At 46.6% G+C, this 22150-nt stretch overlaps 1 protein-coding gene across 2 annotated transcripts in view; it reads left to right on the forward strand.

Annotated features, from left to right (window-relative positions):
* The window catches only part of ANKRD33B (ankyrin repeat domain 33B), a 66331-nt gene that overhangs the window by 43177 nt on the left and 1004 nt on the right, over positions 1 to 22150 (forward strand). Inside the window, exon 4 of one of the 2 annotated variants that reach the window (XM_075271137.1) lies at positions 2162 to 2302. The exons of the other annotated variant lie outside the window; for it this stretch is intronic. Within the exon in view, the coding sequence (XP_075127238.1) occupies positions 2162 to 2302 (141 nt within the window). The remainder of the gene's footprint in view (positions 1 to 2161; positions 2303 to 22150) is intronic. 2 annotated transcript variants of the gene reach the window in all.

Below are 22150 nucleotides of genomic sequence, written 5' to 3' on the forward strand. Positions count from 1 at the left end.
GATTTGGTTGGCTGCAATTCTTTAATTTCAGTTAATACTGGAATTTCAATTTGTGGACTTTCCTGCATGGCATATGGTTTATATGCAACATGTAATTTCCTACGTTTCTCATAGATTTTGTCACTTTGGCCAATACCTTTCCTCCTACAAATAGGGGACACTATAACCGGATTTAACAGATGCCTTTTAATAGGCTTTGCTTTTTTCTTTGGACATACTCGGTTTGCATTTGCCATTTGTCTCTCATGTGTTCTGGCCACGTCCAATAAACTAGCAGCTTCAAATAAAGTCTTCTTATCTGACGCACTGGCAAGGGTGACTGCATCCAAGAATTTGAACTTTTTAACAAAACTTTTCACCATAGATGAAGAGTTCACCTTTTGAATGACAGTTTTGTATGTCCTTTCAAATTTAGACATGAATGCATATGTACATTCTTTTCTGCCAATCTTTATCTCATTCAGTATGTCAGATGTCGGCATGCTGTCACCTCTAGTGCACCAGATTAGTTTCTTTAATCTCTCCACATCACTGTCTTTTAACCATTTATTTGACTCATTATCATGACATTTTTGCAGACAAACGTTCTGTAAAATCAATAGGAAGCCATAATTTAAACATTTTGTTTTTTTGTTCATTAGATAGATCAAATTTCTCTGCATGGCTTTCAAAAATTTCTGAGTTTCTACACACATGGATCTTTACATCATATGTGGGAATGGCTTTACTCAGATTCATCAAATATTCCTGAGATTTTAATTTCAATTTAGTTTCTTGTATCATTTGTTCCTCACCATCTATGGCCATTACTGCCACATGGTGCTCTTTATCAACATATTGAGATTTCTCATTATCTGTCTGAACAGATTTATGCATACTATTACTTAATTTCTTTTCTGTTACCATGTCATTAAAAATCTTTACCAAAGAAGCTATATTCCTAAATACCTGCTTCTCCTTTGTAGAACAAATTCTATTTTCAATCTTAGAATTTGCCTGCTCACATTGTGTATACAAATCTTGCCATATACTCGCTAAATTGTCACTAGCCACAATTTTAAACTCAACGTTACATTTTTTAGACAATGACTCAAATTTTTCCATACTTTAAAAGTAAAATCTTTACTCACCACTGTAGAAAGCTTCACCTTTAGCTTGTCCTTGGAACAGTTGGTCCCTGTCATCAGAACGTCTCAGTACGTCTGGCACTTGTGGTCCTTCTGTGTTTCCTCACAGGCTTTCCTCACACAGGCTTCCGTATCATATAACACGTACAACAGTCATCTGTATCTCACCAATATAAGTTCTTTTTCGAAGTCTTCCTGAATCTTGCAATTCATACAACTTGCAAAATACTCCTCTCTTCCCCCTTAATTGCAAGTGAACGGAACAAGAAAAACAGGAAAAAACCACTCCTGCCTGGCTCGCCACTGTTAAATATCTTGTATTTGCCGGTGAGACTTGTGTCCACTGTTAAATATCCGGACCTGGCCTTGTCCACGATAGGAAGAAGTCAGCTTGTTATAAATCAGTGTAGAGGTTTATTAATATCTTGAAGGAAAACACAGGAACAGGGAAAATGTCCAAATAACACAAATATCAGTCAATTGTCAATAGCTTACATCTTCAGAGAAGTTAAATCATCTGGATATCTTGTAGTTACAGCTTGGTTCATGCTTGTCATCTGGTTGGTGGACTTGGGCTGGTTACGACGTCCATGGATGTCCATCTGCCTGGACCACCCACCCTGGTGTTCCCAAAGACAGACCTCCTGGTCTTCCCCTGGTCTTCCCAAAGACAGACCCAGACATGTGTATTTCTTACTCATTTATATTCATGAGAGTGGGTGTTACCTTCCATCTTGTAGCTATGTAAGGAGATTTCTAAAATGGTCTACTCTAACCGCACCCATGCACCCAAAATATAAGACTATGATGTCAGTAGAGTGTTAACCCCATGTCTGCTGGAGAATATTGTAAATATATAATATTTAACAGCCATAACCCTACTATGCCATATAACATTGCACATGTACAAGTGGGTATAATACATGGGGGTTTTTGTAGCCATTGTGTATCAAATCATAATACATATTGCATCATTTAAACAAAAAAAAAAAATGACTTGGAAATTTTTTGAATGCCTATATTTAACCTTGCAGGACATGTAACAATCACAAACTATTTGTTGAATTATTATCCTGATCTGGACCTTGAGAGGAGAAATATTCATGGATTTACAGCATTAATGAAAGCCTCAATTCAAGGCAGAACAGATTGTGTCCGAGCCTTAATGCTAGCTGGTAAGTTTACATGTGGTTTAATGCTATTGGGTTGAGTATACACTTGTGAATGCATTTGCTTTATTGAATGAAAATCTAAGAGAACAATTTAATGGAGGCCATACAAATGGCCAAATCACAGTTTTCCCCTCTTTCATCTCCCAAAATCATGTAATTAAAAGTGATCAAAATTTGACTCCATAAAATGGTATCACTAAAAACTACATCTTGATCTTCATTAAAAGGGCCCTTGTACAGCTTCCTTCACAGAAATATAAAAAAAAAGATATGTGTCAGAATATGGCAGTGCAATGACATTTTTTTTACAGTTTAAAATTTTTCTTAAAGGCTTTAAGACATCACAAAAACTTAATAAGTTTGGTATCACTGAGATTGTACAGTATACAGAATATTAAAAGATGGTTAGTAGTATTGCCTATTAGAGATGAGCGAGTAGTGTTTGATCGAGTAGGTGTTCGATTGAATACTATGGTATTCAAACTACTCGTATTCGATCGAACACTACTAGCTGTTCGAAGTTTAATGTTCGATGCAGAACCAGTGTTGATTGGCAGAATGCTATACATTCTGCCAATCAACGCTGGTTCTTCTCTTACCTTTCCGAAGTCTTCTCCGCGCTGCGCCCCCGCATCTTCTTCCGGGTGGAATTCACTCTGCCTAGGCATCCGGCATACACACGCATGCGCAGTCGGCACTGCTCAGGCGTTGCAGAAACACAGCTTTTTTTGTTGCAGATTTTGCTGCAGTTTTTTGAGCCAAAGGCAAGAATGGTTACAATAAGAATTCAATACAATACAATACAACAATTCTACCTTCTGCTCAATCAAGTCCTGGCTTTGGTTCAAGAAAACGCAACAAAATCTGCAAAAAAAAAAAAGGAAGATTATGTAGATAATCTGTTTTCCCATAGTCCAAACAGCAGCACAACGTATGGGGTATTCCTGCCCCCTGTGAGCAATTTAGGACAGGTGGAATTTTTAATTACATCAGCCTTCCCCCTATAAGAAGGACAGAGGACCTCCCCCCATTGTGTCAGTCCCAAAGTATCTCCGAAGGACCTTCCAAAGAGAAAAACAAAAGGGATGGAGCCTTGTGCTGCTGTTTGGACTATGGGAAAACAGATTATCTACATAATCTTCCATTCCCCTGCGCCAAACAGCAGCACAACGTATGGGGAGGTAGCAAGTAAACCCCCCCCTAGGGAGGGACCTCCTGGCATACTGATGATAATACAGAGCGCCCGAAAGCTACAGTTTCCGTGGAGCGCCAATCTAGCTTGTAATGTCTGATAAATGTTAAATGTGAGCTCTGGGTCACGGCTGAACATATTTGGTCCAGACCGAACACCTTTCTGCACAAGTAGCAGCGACCGCCCCAGCGGAGTGGGCGCAAACAAATTCCGGAGGGGATAACCCCTGCGTATGAAAGGTATGGTAGATGGCCTCCTTAATCCACCTTGATATGGAGGCTTTAGATGCTTTTTCTCCCTTATACCTACCAGAAAAATTTATAAATAAATTCTCCGCTTTCCTCTAGGGTCTGGTTCGTTCTAGGTAGACCCTTAGGCATCTGACCAGATCCAATATATTCCACCTTTCCTCCTCCTAGGAGGAAAGGGAGGGAAAAAAGGTAGGTAAGGAGATCACATGACTAATATTACGGCCCGACGGGACCTCAGGAACAAAGCCAGGAAGATATCTCAATTGTACTCTATCAAAGAAAAATTGCAAGTAAGGCCCTGAGGCCGCCAAGGCCTGCAGTTCTCCAGTCCTCTTTGCTGAGGTCACTGCTAATAGAAAGGCCACTTTATAACATACAAACCTTAGATCCACCTCCTCCAGAGGTTTGAATGGGGCTACACACAGCCCCTGAAGTACCGTAGCCAAGTCCCATTGCGGAACTGGGGCTTGGATGGAAGGCCGAAGCCTCGCGGCCCCCTTCAAGAATTGGCCAATCAGCAGACTCTGAGACAATCTGATCCCTAATACGGCAGAGAGAGCAGCCACGTGTACCTTTAGTGTAGAAGGAGTTAGGCCCCTCTCCAGGCCATTCTGTAGGAATTCCAGTATCGAATCCGAAGATGTACTCATCCGGTGGTTCACCAAGCACCATTGGCAATAGATTCTACCAATCCTTAGGTAGCTCCTGTTCGTGGACTCTGCTCTTGAACAGGCCAGTGTTCACAGAACGGCCTGGGATAATCCTCCATGTCCGTATAGGGTGCGTTCAACCTCCAGGCTGTCAGGTTGAACCTCTCCAGGTCCTGGCAGAGCCGGTTGCCTTGGGTTACCAGGTTGTGGAGAATCGGAAGCCTCCAGTGGTTCCCTCGACTCATCTGCATGAGGTGGGTAAACCATGCCCTCTTTGGCCAGAACGGTATGATGGCAATCACCGATACCTGGTCCTGTTTGATCTTCGCCAATACCTTCGTTATCATGGGGACCGGAGGGAAGATGTACGCCAGCCTGAACCTCCAAGGTATTGAGAGGGCATCTACTGCCAAGGGATTGTCTTCCCGATAGAGGGAGCAAAACTTCTCCACCTTGGCATTGTACTGGGTGGCCATCAGATCCACCTCGGGGAGACCCCATATCCGTGTCAAACGCAGGAAGACATCCCGGTTAGGGACCATTCGCCAGAAACTTTGAAGCCTCTGCTGAGCTGGTCTGCCAGTATGTTCAAGTGTCCCTTTATGTGCACCGCTTTGAGGTGGCTTAAATTCACTTCTGCCCGTGTGAAGATCCGATCCGTCAGCCTGCGAAGAGGAGGCGACCTCGTACCTACCTGTTTGTTTATATGTAGGACCACCATAGTGTTGTCCGTCCTGATCTCCACTGCCTTGCTGCGCAGGAGATGGGAGAAGTGCAGCAGGGCCCGGTGAATTGCGCACAGCTCGCGCCAATTGGATGACTGGGAACTTTCCTGATGATTCCATGTCCCTCGTGCCAGGGTCTCCCCCAGATGCGCCCTCCATCCGTGGAGGGAAGCATCCGTGGTCAACAGGGTCCAGTCAGGGCGGACCGTGGACCTCCCGTCCTTTGGTTGGTACCACCATTGCAGTGATTGACGGGTACTGATGGACAACTGGATAGGCTTCATCAGCCCTAAGGGGCTGCGGCTCCATACCTTGAGGATCTCACTCTGTAGTGGTCGCATATGCCATAGTGCCCATGAAACTGCATCCGCAGCGACTGACATCCTACCTAGGTCCTTCATTGTGGTTCTCACCTGAACCTCCCGCGTAACCGCCAGATGTTGTACCACCCGACAAATCTTCTCCTTCCGATTGTGAAGACAAGATCTCTCCATCCTCTGAGAGTCCACAATGAATCCTAAGAACTGGATTCTGGTGGTGGGGATGACCACTGACTTTGCCAATTGATAAGCCAGCCTAACTCTTCTAGAAAGGTGATGGTGGTCCTTAGGTGGGCCGCGAGAACCTCTGTTGAGTGGGCCTTTAACAGCCAATCATCTAGGTACGGTACGATGAATATACCTTGGAGCCGAAGAGCTGCAACGACCGGGGCCCACGACCTTTGTAAAGGTGTGGGGGGCCGAGGATATTCTGAACGGAAGAGCTGTGAACTGCAGATGACACAGAGTACCGCTCAGCACAACCCCGATCCTCAAGAACCTTCTGTGTGGCGGAAAAATCGGGACGTGTAGATATGCGTCCCTTAAATCTAGGGTGACAAACCTGTCTCCTCAGTGCAGAAAAGGTATCACCGACCTGATAGTCTCCATCCGGAAACGGGTCTTGAGGACATAGTGGTTGAGAGATCTTAAATCGGCCATTTATAAAAGCACGGGAGAAACCACAGCGTAAACGCGTTGCGTTTTTTTCCTGCAGTGCTCATCCACAGCACTTTCTGCTTCCACCATACCCATATGGAAAATGCTTTCCGTCAGTGTTTCATAGGTATATGTCACAACCTGAACCTTGTGTGTCTTTCTGGTGGTCTGGGGTCTTCTGGTGGTTTCCTTGTCATTGGGCCATCTGTTTGGGCCCATTCTCCAGTCTCCCAATGCTATGGATACTAGAAACACTGGAGAGTATACACCGGTTGATTGCTCTACCCGAGGCACCGGTTCTAGAGCGCCTTTGTCCAGGAGCTCCTGAACGGCGTTCTATAGAAGAACCTGCTTGAGATCAAATAAGACGCGGGTTTTCACAAACTTGTCGGGTGGGTGAAGTGAACTTCATTTTGTAGCTCAGCTACACAAGCTGGAGGACCCCTGGGTCCTGAATGTGACGGCTCCATGCCGCTGCGAAGTGGGAGAGCCGACCTCCCAAAAGGCGGTTGGACACGGGGGGAGGGGGGAGGGGAGAGCGGTCGTCTGAAGGTCATTTTCTACCTCTCGGGTGCGTCAATTCGTCCCTCTGCCTTGACCTCCAAGGCGCCTCTAAAAAGAGCCTCTGGACCCACATGATCTGGAAAATCTTCTCCCTCTGTGAAAGACCAGCCCTCCCCCTAGAGCTCTGGGGAAGACTCTTCCCCTTGCTAACTGCTTCATGATGGTATCCAGCTCCTTTCAGCACTGCAAGGCTACAGTGTCAACCACTGAGCCACCGTGTTGCCCCCTTTAATGGGAGGAACTCCAAGCAATCACTAGGAGAACACACAAGCTCCTTGCAGATGTTGTTCCTGGCAGGCTTCGGACCCAGGATTCTCAAAGAGCCTGCTCGGTTCAAACGGAAGTGCGCAAAAGTTGAATTTAGACATATTATCTGCCCACCAGGGCTTTAGCCATAGCGGGTGTCTTGCAGCCGTAGATAATGCCATAGCCTTTGCTGTACAATTCCTCATTGCCCCTATGGGAAACTCCTGTAAATACGCTCTCTACTGGAGAGGGCTGTATCTGGTCCACAGGGTCCAGACTATCTGGACCATGGACACCCAGCCCTCGAGATGAGGCCCCTCCATGCCCCGAGGGTTGTGATTCCAGGCCTCAGACTTACCTTCTGTAGGTCGCATGTGCTCTATGGCCCAAGGGACTGCAACTTTCTTTTTTTTTTTTTTTTCATATCACAAATGAAAAAGTGCAACTGGGATTGAACCCAGGATACTATGGATTCAGGCATACAAGTCTGTAACCCTACAGACTGATCCACTAGGGCTTCTCTTTCTAAGCAAGACCTCTATGAAACTGGGAGAGGGAATTACCCAAAATCTGTATGCACTCCTTTACTCAGGAGATGACAACATACATGGAGGGCTCCTAGCTGGAGGACCCCATACTGACAGCAGTGCAGATCTACAGAAAAAAGCCTTAGAGCAGCCCCCATCATGTGGGCAATAGCAAATATGCACCTAAGTAATGATAGTACATAGTTATATGCACCATTAGGGTCGAGCGAGCACCGCCCGGACCAGCCGACCCGAACAGCACGCACGCACCGAAACCAATGCACGCAGCCGGCACGCGGGCTAAGTGGCCGGCCGCCGTCAAACCGGAAGCACAGGGTGCCCCCATTCATCTCAATGCGCGCGCGCCACCCGGACCGGCCGATCCGAACAGCACCCGCCCACCTCCATGCACCATACTTTTAAGAATTAAATGGCACATTGAAAAACCGCAAGACATAACAATATTGGTTGGATCTTACCATAATGGCGGTGAATCGACTTCCATATTGTGAAGTTGACAGAGTGTCCATAGCAATAGAAATTAGTGCTTTTAGTCTCTGCAGTGACCACCGAGGGAAAGCTGAAAGAGGACACGGCTTACCTTACTGCAGGGCAATAAATGAACTGCAGCTGAAAAAGTCAGTAACCTGCATAAGACAGGTAAGACACAAGGCCGCAGTATAAACATAGATCTTTCTCTTAGAAAGAAAGGGAAAGAGAAAAAAGGATCTAAGACACCTTATTCTAAACCATAGAGGAGGCACAGCCTCCTCCACCTGTCCTGTCCCACAGGACAGAAAAAAACACAATGGGGGGAGGTCCTCTGTCCTTCTTATAGGGGGAAGGCTGATGTAATTAAAAATTCCACCTGTCCTAAATTGCTCACAGGGGGCAGGAATACCCCATACGTTGTGCTGCTGTTTGGCGCGGGGGAACCGCGTTTCTGCAATGTGGGGCCTCAGCCTAAAAGGAAGTATAAGCCTATTTAGAAGGTCAGCAGTTGTTACCTGATGGTCATGTGCCTGACATATGTATAATCTTGTTTATTTGAACAAACAAGGTGAAAAATAAAGCTACCAGTGTTTTGTTCCCTGAAACCTCAAGATCACCCATATGAAATGGATGCATTCTCCATGAGCTGGAAACACAAATTTCTCTACATCTTTCCTCAAGTCTAGATCATTCAGAAACTCCTGCAGAAGATTTTGTTGGAAGATTCATCAGTAATACTAGTAGCACTTTTCTGGCCCTGCAGGTCTTGGCTTCATTGCTTGGTTTATTTCAATTTTCATTGAGCATTGGCCTTTTCCTCAGTATCCAGACCTGTTAATTCAGAAAGGTCTGTTTCTGAATCTGAGAAGATGCCATCTTTCAGCCTGATTTATAAAGGGTCAAGATTGAAGGACAGAAGTTTATCAACAGCAGTAATTAATACGCTACTTGTAGCCCATAAAGATTCTATGAATAAGACCTAACATAAAATTTGGTCCAAACTCTGTTCCTAGCTTGGTAATTCAGAAGTTCACACAGGAGAAATTCCTTCTGTCCTTAAATTCCTACAAGTTGGCTTTCAGAAAGGCCTTACAATTAATGCTCTCAAGGCACATGTGACAGCCATTGGAAGAGCAGATATACACTCACCGGCCACTTTATTAGGTACACCTGTCCAACTGCTCGTTAACACTTAATTTCTAATCAGCCAATCACATGGCGGCAACTCAGTGCATTTAGGCATGTAGACATGGTCAAGACAATCTCCTGCAGTTCAAACCGAGCATCAGTATGGGGAAGAAAGGTGATTTGAGTGCCTTTGAACGTGGCATGGTTGTTGGTGCCAGAAGGGCTGGTCTGAGTATTTCAGAAACTGCTGATCTACTGGGATTCTCACGCACAACCATCTCTAGGGTTTACAGAGAATGGTCCGAAAAAGAAAAAACATCCAGTGAGCGGCAGTTCTGTGGGCGGAAATGTGTTGTTGATGCCAGAGGTCAGAGGAGAATGGCCAGACTGGTTCGAGCTGATAGAAAGGCAACAGTGACTCAAATAGCCACCCGTTACAACCAAGGTAGCCAGAAGAGCATCTCTGAACGCACAATACGTCGAACTTTGAGGCAGATGGGCTACAGCAGCAGAAGACCACACCGGGTGCCACTCCTTTCAGCTAAGAACAGGAAACTGAGGCTACAATTTGCACAAGCTCATTGAAATTGGACAATTGAAGATTGGAAAAATGTTGCCTGGTCTGATGAGTCTCGATTTCTGCTGCGACATTCGGATGGTAGGGTCAGAATTTGGCGTCAACAACATGAAAGCATGGATCCATCCTGCCTTGTATCAACGGTTCAGGCTGGTGGTGGTGGTGTCATGGTGTGGGGAATATTTTCTTGGCACTCTTTGGGCCCCTTGGTACCAATTGAGCATCGTTGCAACACCAAAGCCTACCTGAGTATTGTTGCTGACCATGTCCATCCCTTTATGACCACAATGTACCCAACATCTGATGGCTACTTTCAGCAGGATAATGAGACATGTCATAAAGCTGGAATCATCTCAGACTGGTTTCTTGAACATGACAATGAGTTCACTGTACTCCAATGGCCTTCACAGTCACCAGATCTCAATCCAATAGAGCATCTTTGGGATGTGGTGGAACGGGAGATTCGCATCATGGATGTGCAGCCGACAAATCTGCGGCAACTGTGTGATGCCATCATGTCAATATGGACCAAAATCTCTGAGGAATGCTTCCAGCACCTTGTTGAATCTATGCCACGAAGAATTGAGGCAGTTCTGAAGGCAAAAGGGGGTCCAACCCGTTACTAGCATGGTGTACCTAATAAAGTGGCCGGTGAGTGTATTTTCATACTCTAGATGTAAAAAAAAGCTATTCTTGCCTATCTAGACAGGGCTAAAGAATTCAGGAAAACTGAGAATTTGTGCTTTTTTTAGGCGCCAGGAAAGGGATGAAAGCCTCCTATATTCACCAGATGGATTTAGTCCACTATTCTGGGAACCTATAAATCAGCAGGTCTCTCCTTACCAGCTTCTCTAAGAACAAATTCCACACATTCCACTGCAACTTCATGGGCTGAGAATGCCCAGTATCTATCTTGGAAATTTTTAATGCTGTTTCCTGGAGCTCTTCTTCTACTTTCATCAAACTTTATCATCTGGACATCAACTCTGAGGGTCCAGACTTTATCACAGTGGTGCTTAATTCAGCTTCCAAGTGATGGGCTACCCCCTTAGGTAGCTATTTACGTCCCTTCTGTGCTGCCGCAGGATGACTAGGAGAGAGAAAATTTGGGTTTACCTGGAATTTTACTTTCCTCGAGTCTGAAGACTGCACAACATACATGCTCAATATAATTTTAAAAAAACAACTCATCCATTAAACACCAAGAGCTAGAGGAGAAAGGGGTTCTTATACTATTAATTAGGCTATTTAACAGTTTGATTGCTAAGTCAGTGGGCCGGTCTTGCTTGGGGTCAAAGGTAGGGATAAAGACCCTTCTGTGCTGCCTTTGGACTCAAGGAAAATAAATTTCCAGGTCATCCCAATTTTCTCTATTCTCTCCCTTGCTTCTCTTTTGCAGGGAACATGCAAGTAGGAGAGTTATATCTCGGGCATCATAACACGTAGAAATATTCTTATGAAGTCATTTGACAGAGGAGATTATCATCCTTTATTAATTTTACAGATCTGATTGTTTAAAACACAGTTAGGACTGGGCTATTTATATGCAGCTGATCTTAATCTTGACTGTGTTGTCAACTGATGACAGCTCTGGAAATAATGAGGTTAGAATGGAAGTCTTAATCAGACCTGTTTTAACACAGGTCTTTGCCCTGTGCAAACATTTCATAAGTCGGCCCCCCCCCCCCATCACCACCACCACCACCACCTAGAAATACTTAACCTGCACAAATTATTAATGCTCCCTCAATGGTCCTCACATAGTATAGCTCCTCTTAATGGCTCTCACACAGTATAATGTCTTTCTAGTGGCCCCATAAAATATGATCCTTATAATTTCCAGGTTGCCCCTCACAGATTCATGCCCCCCTCCAGGTTGCCCCCACAAATTCATGTCCCCCTCTGCACTGACATGTCCCATTCAGGTTGACCCCCCCTTCGTATCATGTCCTCACCTCAGGTTGCCCCCACAATTTCATGTGTCCTCCCCCCAGGACCCACTGCCCTGGACAGCAAATGTAGAACTATCCCGCTGTCCAAAGTGGGCTCCCCACTAACATGGAGCCCGATGCAAGTGCAAACTAATTTGCTCCTTGGCAGATTGGCAATTAGTGAATGGCTCTGTTGTTTGTGTATATTACATAGTGTATAGTCATTGAAAGTATCACACTTCTTTATGGCTTCTATTATCCAGTGGCGGATCCAGGGTTTGCGGGGCCCTGGGCAATTGACTTTGGCGGGGCCCTACTTACTGGGGGTCTCGCACTTCTAACCTGTACTTCCCAACTGTTGAAGACTAGAAAGAGGGAACAAAATGTGCGGCGCGCGCACAAATTAGGCCCCGCCCACTTTTATGTTGACTCCACCCATTCTCATTCAATTTTCAAGTGATTCCACACAGTATAATCCTCCTACAGTCACCCGTAAATTATATCTCCCCCCATTTTCATATACACCCTTCATCTACGCCTAGTTTCATGTCCCCCCCCTCTATCTCTGTCCCCAGTTTCATGCCATTCTCCCCCTTTATCTGCCCACAGTTTCATTTCCCCCCCGTCTCTGCCCCAGTGTCATGCCATGGAGATGGAAACCTGCAGGCATTTTTCAAACCCGTTCAAATGAAGTGTGCGTCCGTGAGCGCCTGTGAGCGTTTTGTGCTCCCTGCGGCAAAACATTTTTGTTTTTTTTAACCGGACACAGAGTCGGACATGCAAGACTTTGTGTCCGGTTTAAAATGGTTTTGCCGCAGAGAACATAAAACGCTCACTGGCGCTCACGGCCAGACTTGGTCCGACAGGTTTCCATCTTCTGCATGCAGAAGACGGAAACCTCAGAACGGAGACCAGACGCTGGTGTGAATCCAGTGTTAGCTGTGTTTTGCTCAGTAGGGCCTAATCCTTGAAGGGTTTGCCCAGGAATTACAGGTTTCTACAAGGAGGCCGGTGAAGGAAAAAAAATAAAACCCACACTCACCTGTCCCTGATTCTCCTACCCCTGTCCGCTCCAGCGGTGGCCCAGAGTTTTTTCAGTCCTCGCCACACGTAACTGATGAAGTCAATCATCTGCCTCAGCAGCCTAAGGAAAGAAACCGCAATATCACTCACATATGTCACCTGTGACGTCACGTGTCCTTTCCTTAGGCCGCTGATTGGCCTCAGCAGTCATGTGTGGCGATGACATCTGCCAGAACAACGCTCCGGGAACCACTGGACCAGACGGATGTGGGAGACACCGGGGACAGGCGAGTATGGGTTTTGCTTTTTTTCTTATTTGTGACCTTTCCCTTGCAGAGAACTGTAATTCCTGGATAACCCCTTTAACATCTCAATATACTGAACATCACACTATAAAATACAATTCTAGTATGCATAATGGTAGACATGTACAGAAGAAAACAGAAAGACACTCATATGCTGCAGGATATACTTAGGCCTGGTTCACATCTGCATTCGGTATTCCTTTTTGGGAAGGCCGCTTGGGGTTCCCCCAAACAGAAACCTATACGCATTAAAAAGCGGTGAGCAATGAAACCACACGGACCCCATAGACTATAATGGGGTCTTTGTGTTTTCTGTGCAGTGTCCGCATGAATCGTGTGGTGAGAAAAGTGCTGCAAGTACTCCTTTTCTCTCCACGTGATTCATATTTAGACTTGCAAAGCCATGCTTTAATTCCTAGGTGGTGAGAATAAGACCTCGCTATCATTTGTAGGTGCATCTACTTTGGTATAACGAGCATGTGTCATTTATACAGAATTCCATTATGTATATGTATATAATTTCATCCATAAAGCCTTATTAATCACCCTTTTTCCCTAGAATACATATAAAAGTAGAAAATACTGTGAAACATATACACATAAGGTATTCATGTGTCCGAAAATGCCCTGTCTACAAACTTTGAATAATATTTTATCTGTATTGTGATCGTTGTAGTGGGAAATAAAATCTAAATGCCAAACCACTGGGGGTTTTTTTTCACTGTCTTGCCTCTAATTTAAATAAAAAGTGATCAAAGCAATAGACACTCCCCAAAACAGTATGACTAAAAAGTACATGTGGCCTTGCAAAAAAAAAGATGTCCTATGCATCTCCCTACAGTAAGGCCATCTGTCAATGCAGCTGTTGCAAAACTACAAGTCCCATATATGAAACATTTTGCCATTTTTTGCTTCAAATTTTTTTTTCCCTATTTTCCTCTTCTAAAACCTAGGTGCGTCTTCGGTACATCTTATAGAAAAATATGATAATTAGAAATACATTTATCCATTGATTTGCAAGGTAATTCCAAGAATTGCTCCAAGTTTTTTTTAACTTGAACTGTTACATCTTCACTGACATTGTACTATCTCAAAACTGCATGTCTATTAACAAGACTTCTTCAAGCACCAGACCAGAGAAAGTTACTGTATTTATAGTTGTATGCATTAGCAACTGATCAAGACAAAAGATTTACTACAAAGATGGAAAAAATCTTGGACAACCCGAAAAACTAATTTTTTTTCAACATTAGAAGTTTATTGAAAGTTTTACAAATTTTTACAAAACTGGGGAAAGAAAGGGGGGGAGGGGGGGAAGGGGGGGGATAATAAACAAAGGAGTCAAATAAAGGCGGAACGTAGGGGTGAAGGGAGGGGAGGGGGCGGGGAAAAAAAAAAGGGGGGTCACAAGGTCAAAAACCAATAAAGAAAAACAATAAACCAAAACAGGCAAACGCTCTGACGCAGCAGAGCTGAAGAACAAAGCATATTCAAAAAATCTCAGAGCAAATGGAAATCAAGTATCATAGGGAGTAGTAACACGTTGAGCAGACAAAACGCACAGGGGGACACTACACAGGGGACACAGAAGGGAAGAGGGAACGGAAGTCGGCAGAATAGTAAAAATGGTTCCAAAGGGCCCAAGTCTGACGATGCTTAGTATCATCCTGTCGGAGCTCAGCAACCAGGGTCTCCATCGTTCGAAGAGCTAGCACTTCATTCAGCCAGCAAATGAGCGAGGGAGGGGTCGTGGACTTCCACAACCTGGGAATGACAGAGCGCGCTGCCACCAACAAAAATCCAAGAAGTCTACGGGTAGGTTTAGAAAACGTCCGGGAGAACAGGGAAAGAAGAAGCGGGGCCGGGTCGTCCTCCAAGTCAATCCCCGTCACCTGCCGAATAACCTGTCTGACCCCAGTCCAAAAAGGGCGTAATAGAGGACACCCCCACCAAACGTGTGCCATCGTGCCGCGGTCAGATAGACATCTCCAGCACCTATCAGAGGTGGAGGGGTAGATATCATGCAAGAGGGCTGGAACTCGATACCATCTGGAAAGTATCTTAAAATTGGTCTCCTGCGCCCTGCATGATATAGAGAAAGTATGACATGCACGAAATGCCGAAGACCACACATCAGGAGGGAATGAGGTCCCCAGTTCCCTCTCCCACCCACCAGTAAATGACGGAAGCGAATCCTCAGACCCGTCCAGTAAGAGACCATACAGAAGGGAGACAGTATGGGAGGGAGGAGTGGAAGAGATACAGAGACGTTCGAACAGCGACAAGGATCTATGAAGATCCCGAGAGGACTGTAAAGAGGAATAGAAATGAGAAAGCTGGGAGTATTGCCAAGAGGAGAGAGGTGTATCTGAACCAGAGGATTGAGCCAAAATCTCAGAGTGGGAAAGAAGCGAAGAGGCAGAAGTGACTTGTTTAAAGCGAAGGGTGGGAGAGCCGACGCGATAAGATAAGAAGGAAGAGCCCAACGCTGCAGGAAAGTCCGGGTTCCCCGATATGGGAGTCATGGGGCCATCGTTCGTATAGAGGAGACGCATGGCACTATATCTACGGCACACTCCCATAGTCTGGCGCGCTATATAGGGAAGCGAATACCGTTTATCATCGGTCCAATATTTCTCATGGAGCCAGGGAAGTGCAGTGAGGGGGACAGGGCTCAACGAGTCCTCGAGGGAAACCCAAAGCTTAGTCTTAGCCGAATGATGCCAATCAAGAATACGCGTGACGACCGCTGCTAGATAGTATTTCAGGCAGTCTGGAGCCGCCAGGCCTCCTTTTCGTTTGGAACGAGCTAGCGTACTGCGAGCAATACGGGGGGGTTTCGAGGCCCAAACAAATTTGGTGAAGGATTTGTTAATTACCGAGAAAAAACACGAAGGCAGGATCACCGGGACAGTCTGAAAGAGATACAGCAACCTAGGGAGGACATTCATTTTCAATAAATTGATGCGTCCCAGGCACGAGAGGCCCTTGGTGTCCCAGCGCTCAAGATCAGACCGCAAAGTGTGGAGTATGGGAAGAAAGTTCAGCATATAGGTATCTCCCAAATTACGGGGCAACTGCACTCCCAGATACTTAATGGATCTGGGGGACCACGAGAACGGAAAGGAAGAGCGCAAGGCACCAAGGGTCGACGGAAGCAGTGAGACATCCAAGGCTGTGCTCTTCGTCAAATTGATCTTATAATTACTAAAGAAACTGTAAGTACTAATCTCCTTAAGAACGGACGGAAGTGAAGTAAGCGGGCTGGTGATGAACAGGAGAACGTCGTCTGCAAAAGCAGACACCTTAAGATGACAGTTACGCATCTGCAGGCCTCGGATATCAGGGTTATTCCTAATAGCGACTAAGAGATGTTCCATTACTAGTGCATATAGGAGAGGGGAGAGCGGGCAGCCTTGCCTAGTACCATTATAAATAGTAAAGGGGGAGGAAAGTGAGCCATTAACCCGGACCCGAGCCATAGGAGAACTGTAGAGAGCCTGAATGCGCGCGAGCATGGCTGGGCCGAGGCCTATTTGAGACAAGGTAGCTTCCAAGAACTTCCAGTCCACCCTGTCAAAAGCCTTCTCCGCATCAAGAGACAACAGCATCATAGGGGTTCGAGAGCGCTGTGCATGATGAATTGCAGAGAAGGCCCGCAGGGTGTTGTCCCGGGCATCCCTACAAGGGATAAACCCCACCTGATCAGGATGTACAAGCTCTCCCATGAACGGGCTCAGGCGATTGGCAATCAACTTGGCATAAAGCTTAGCGGCAGTGTTCAGGAGCGAGATTGGTCTATAATTAGCACAGAGCAAATGGTCCCTGCCTTCCTTAGGTATTACAGTAATATGGGCTTGGAGGAAAGCAGGGGGGAAGGGGACCCCAGAGGTAGAGGAGTTAAACGTGCGCAGGAGCGGTTGCGTCAAATCAGCCTTAAGCACCTTAAAAAACCGTGCCGTATAGCCATCAGGGCCCGGACTCTTACCCCCGGGGAGGGAGGCAATACCCAGTTCTAGCTCACTCGCAGAAAAGGGAGTTTCCAGTACCGCCACATCCTCTGGGCGCAGAGACGGAAGGGCAGTACTAGCGACATATTGAAAAAGCGAGGTTCCAGCGGCAGGAGCCGGATGAACCATACCCGGGGGGGGCAAATGATAGAGGGAACTATAATACTCCTGAAAGGCCGCGGCAATAGCAGATGTGGTATGGGTAATAGAACCCGAGGATGATTTAAGAGCCATGACATGCTGGGCTGCATGGCGCTCCCGAACTGCCCGCGCTAGCTTTGTTACCCCATTCATAAAATGAGCGCTGACCTAATAGACGAAGCCGCTGGTGTTTCCGTTCAAGAAGGGACCTAATCTCTTGACGCGTAGCGGTCAGAGACGCCAAAGTCGCCTGCTGGAGCGTACGCTTGTGCTGGGCTTCTAAAACTGCCAGATCGCTCAAGAGAGAGCGAAGCTTCAGGCCAGCTTCTCTCTTTAGACGCGCACCATGCTTCATTAGCACTCCGCGGAGAACGCACTTCAGAGCCTCCCACTGTATCGATGGGGTGGTCACGTCACTCGAGTGATCCTGTACAAAGTGAGAGACAGAGAGCTTCAGCTCCGCCAAACACTGCGGGTCGAGAAGGAGCGATTCATTCAATCTCCAAGTATTAGACCGCGAGCTAGCGACAGGCGAACGAAAAGCACAGGAAACTGGAGAATGATCAGAGAGAAAGGCAACACCAATAGAAGCCACCGAGACAGAGGACAGAAGATTATGAGAAAAGAAGATATAATCAATCCTACTGTACGAACCATGAGGGTGGGAGAAAAAGGAATAGTCCCTGTCGGTCGGGTGGAGGATTCGCCAAACATCACACAACAGCAAGGCGTTTAACGCCTTCCGGACCTTATTTAGAGCGCCATAAGAAATCTGGGACCTACCCGTGGAGGTATCCAGCAAAGGGTTAAGTGGGAGGTTAAAATCACCGCAGACAATCATGTGACCCCTGGCAAAGGACTGGAGTGCAGACAGGGCAGACAGCAGAAAAGGAACCTGATCGACATTGGGAGCATATACAGTGGGGCAAAAAAGTATTTAGTCAGTCACCAATAGTGCAAGTTCCACCACTTAAAAAGATGAGAGGCGTCTGTAATTTGCATCATAGGTAGACCTCAACTATGAGAGACAAAATGAGAAAACAAATCCAGAAAATCACATTGTCTGATTTTATAAGAATTTATTTGCAAATTATGGAGAAAAATAAGTATTAGGTCACCTACAAACAATCAAGATTTCTGGCTCTCACAGACCTGTAACTTCTTCTTTAAGAGTCTCCTCTTTCCTCCACTCATTACCTGTAGTAATGGCACCTGTTTAAACTTGTTATCAGTATAAAAAGACACCTGTGCACACCCTCAAACAGTCAGACTCCAAACTCCACTATGGTGGAGCTGTCAAAGGACACCAGAAACAAAATTGTAGCCCTGCACCAGGCTGGGAAGACTGAATCTGCAATAGGCAACCAGCTTGGATTGAAGAAATCAACTGTGGGAGCAATAATTAGAAAATGGAAGACATACAAGACCACTGATAATCTCCCTCGATCTGGGGCTCCACGCAAAATCTCACCCCGTGGGGTCAAAATGATCACAAGAACGGTGAGCAAAAATCCCAGAACCACGCGGGGGGACCTAGTGAATGAATTGCAGAGAGCTGGGACCAATGTAACAAAGCCTACCATCAGTAACACACTACGCTGCCAGGGACTCAGATCCTGCAGTGCCAGACGTGCCCCACTGCTTAAGCCAGTACATGTCCGGGCCCGTCTGAAGTTTGCTAGAGAGCATTTAGATGATCCAGAAGAGTATTGGGAGAATGTCCTATGGTCTGATGAAACCAAACTGGAACTGTTTGGTAGAAACACAACTTTTCGTGTTTGGAGGAAAAAGAATACTGAGTTGCATCCATCAAACACCATACCTACTGTAAAGCATGGGGGTGGAAACATCATGCTTTGGGGCTGTTTCTCTGCAAAGAGGCCAGGACGACTGATCCGGGTACATGAAAGAATGAATGGGGCCATGTATCGTGAGATTTTGAGTGCAAACCTCCTTCCATCAGCAAGGGCATTGAAGATGAAACGTGGCTGGGTCTTTCAACATGACAATGATCCAAAGCACACCGCCAGGGCAACGAAGGAGTGGCTTTGTAAGAAGCATTTCAAGGTCCTGGAGTGGCCTAGCCAGTCTCCAGATCTCAACCCTATAGAAAACCTTTGGAGGGAGTTGAAAGTCTGTGTTGCCAAGCGACAGCCCCAAAACATCACTGCTCTAGAGGAGATCTGCATGGAGGAATGGGCCAACACACCAACAACAGTGTGTGCCAACCTTGTGAAGACTTACAGAAAACGTTTGACCTCTGTCATTGCCAACAAAGGATATATAACAAAGTATTGAGATGAAATTTTGTTACTTACCAAATACTTATTTTCCACCATAATTTGCAAATAAATTCTTACAAAATCAGACAATGTGATTTTCTGGATTTGTTTTCTCATTTTGTCTCTCATAGTTGAGGTCTACCTATGATGTAAATTACAGACGCCTCTCATCTTTTTAAGTGGTGGAACTTGCACTATTGGTGACTGACTAAATACTTTTTTGCCCCACTGTATATTAGCAATCGTATAAACAACACCTGAGATTTCACAGATAAGAAATAAGTACCTCGCTTCACTATCCGCTAAAGAATCTAAAATTTTCACTGGGAGATTTTTATGGAAAAAGACGGCTACCCCCTTAACCTTACCCGAAGCGCTGCTACTATGGAACCATTGCGGAAAGTATCTATTCTTAATCGTGGGAGTACAGGTAGCCAGGAAGTGAGTTTCTTGCAAACATAAAATTTGCACCCTACGTTTGTGGGCATCATACAATACTTGTGAACGCTTTTCCGGGACATTGAGCCCCTTAACATTGAAAGAGGAGACGGATATATCCGACATTGGGGAGGAACAAAGAACAAAAAAGACACAGGAGGGAAGAACGGAAGGGGGGGGAGGGAGACCAAACGACACAAGGAACACACGAGAACTAAAGACCAGAGAACAGAGACCTCAAGAGAGCCAGAGACCTCACACACAACACTGAATAAGAACACAAAAAGAGGGCTTGCAGGGTACCCTCGGGGGAAAGCTAGGCGACAGGAGCACAAGTCTCCAGATGACCCCGCACTGCAGGGACACAGCTATGTGGGGACAAAGAAGGCAAGCCACGTGGCCAAAAGCAGAGCACCAGAGGAGAAACACACAAGGAAGAGTGAAAGGCACAAGCAAAAGAGAGAGCAGCTCCGGCTCGGACACACGGGCATCTGAATAGACTAGTAACATACAATAAGTAGAAAGCGGCTAGAGGACTAGGGCAATTAACATATAAGTGTGGGCAAGAACAAATAAAAGATAAAAGTAGAAAAAGTCATCACAATAAAACAGGATATGGAACAAACTCACAGAGTCCGGTCACAGACAACCAAAATGCAACGTAGAAAGTCACTTCTGGGACCCCCGGATCGAGGAGGGTCTGCGCTGACGTTGAGGAATTGGAGGACGTAGGGGGCCTGAATCACCTAAGTCTTCTGCAGCATCCCATTGCAGGCGGAAAGGGCCAGACCGATTAGGATCGGCAAGCAGGGAAGACCAGTCAGGAAGTTGCAAAGGTGGTAAACCCAGGGATCGCAGAAAGTTCGGAAGATCATCTGGATGGGCGAGAGAGCGCAGTCGGTCACCTCGGCGGACTTGTAATGAAAATGAAAAACCCCAGCGGTAAGGAATTTTACGCTCCTGGAGGAGAGAGAGGAGAGGCTTCAGGGCTGCACGTTGCCGAAGAGTGTACCTGGATAGATCCGGATAAATCGATAGAGAAGATCCCTCAAAGTCAACTGTGCCAACATCTCTAATCTTATGCATGATTGCGTCCTTGGTAGCATAGAAATGAATCCGGCAAATGACATCTCTTGGTTTACCGGGGTCCTCACTGCGGGGGCGGAGAGCCCGGTGAGCGCGGTCTATCTCAATATGAGAGTCAGGAGGGCGCCCCAATAGCGAGTTAAAGATGCCAGACAGAACCGGAACCAGATCCGCAGTTTGAACTGATTCTGGGAGGCCCCGAATGCGGATATTGTTGCGGCGGTTGCAGTTCTCGATATCATCCATGTGAGAAACCAAATTACAGATTTGCGCGGAGTGAACCGCCATTTGCTGTTGGATGGAGTCGAGAGAGGAGGATGTGGCAGACCGAGAATCCTCCAGGACCTGTACTCGTTGTTGTAAATCAGAGATGTCCGTTTGGACCACACGCAGGTCCTGGCGCCAGGCGCTCTTTAAATCAGAAGCAAGACTATCCATGTCCCTCCGGCTTAGGGCTAATAAGGCCTGTAGTTCTGGAAACTTCCGCAGGGTCAGAGCAGCCTCCTCAGGTGGAGGGAGATGAGAAACAAAAACAGGGGCCTCCGCACGGAGGGTAACAGCAGGAGATGTAGATCCAGGCGCCCCTTCAACAACAGCTGGGGGGAGCGAACCCGCCACGGAGGGAAAATCAGGGCCAGGAGCAGAGGATACCAGGCCTAGACCGACAGGCGGGCAGAGGTGATGTCCAGGTTGGGGGCTGGCACCCCATTCAGATGCAGCCTCCAGGGACCCCTGAGGCCTTATGGAACCGTGGAGTTGTGGAGGTGAAGACTGAAGGGTTCTAGGAGTGGACCTGGGGTTAAATGGCGGGGAAGCAGGAGCAGAGAGCAGTGGTGCCGCTGATGCCGCTGCTCCCTGTGGAGCATCACACATGTGAACCAGCTGGGGCCAGAGCAGGAGAGACAGCCGCAGGTACCTGTGATCCTACTGCAGACAGTGTGGAGAGCCCCGGAGCGGTCGATACCTGGCATCGGAGATCCGGCATAGAAGAGGAGAGGGAGCCGGACAGTTCGCGCAGGCGCACACGCGCCGAGGAGGAAGATGGCGCCGGCGGCGGGCAGTAGGCCGCATCCTGAACGGGCCCCTGCCGCCCCGACCGCGGGGTGAAGAAGGCCGGAATCTTCCCAGGAGGTGGAGGAAGGGCAGACGAATCCCCCTTGGAGCGCTGTGACCGGGATTTGCCCATTTCGCCGCCAGAAGAAGCCCAAGTCCCGGAGCCTAGAGCGGAGCTCCTAAGGTAAGCTGCCGCCCGCGTGCATGCCAAGCCACGCCCCCTAAAACTAATTTTTTTTAATATTTGTAAAAA

Source organism: Leptodactylus fuscus, chromosome 4 (genome assembly GCF_031893055.1).
Source record: "Leptodactylus fuscus isolate aLepFus1 chromosome 4, aLepFus1.hap2, whole genome shotgun sequence".
Lineage (NCBI taxonomy): Eukaryota > Metazoa > Chordata > Amphibia > Anura > Leptodactylidae > Leptodactylus > Leptodactylus fuscus.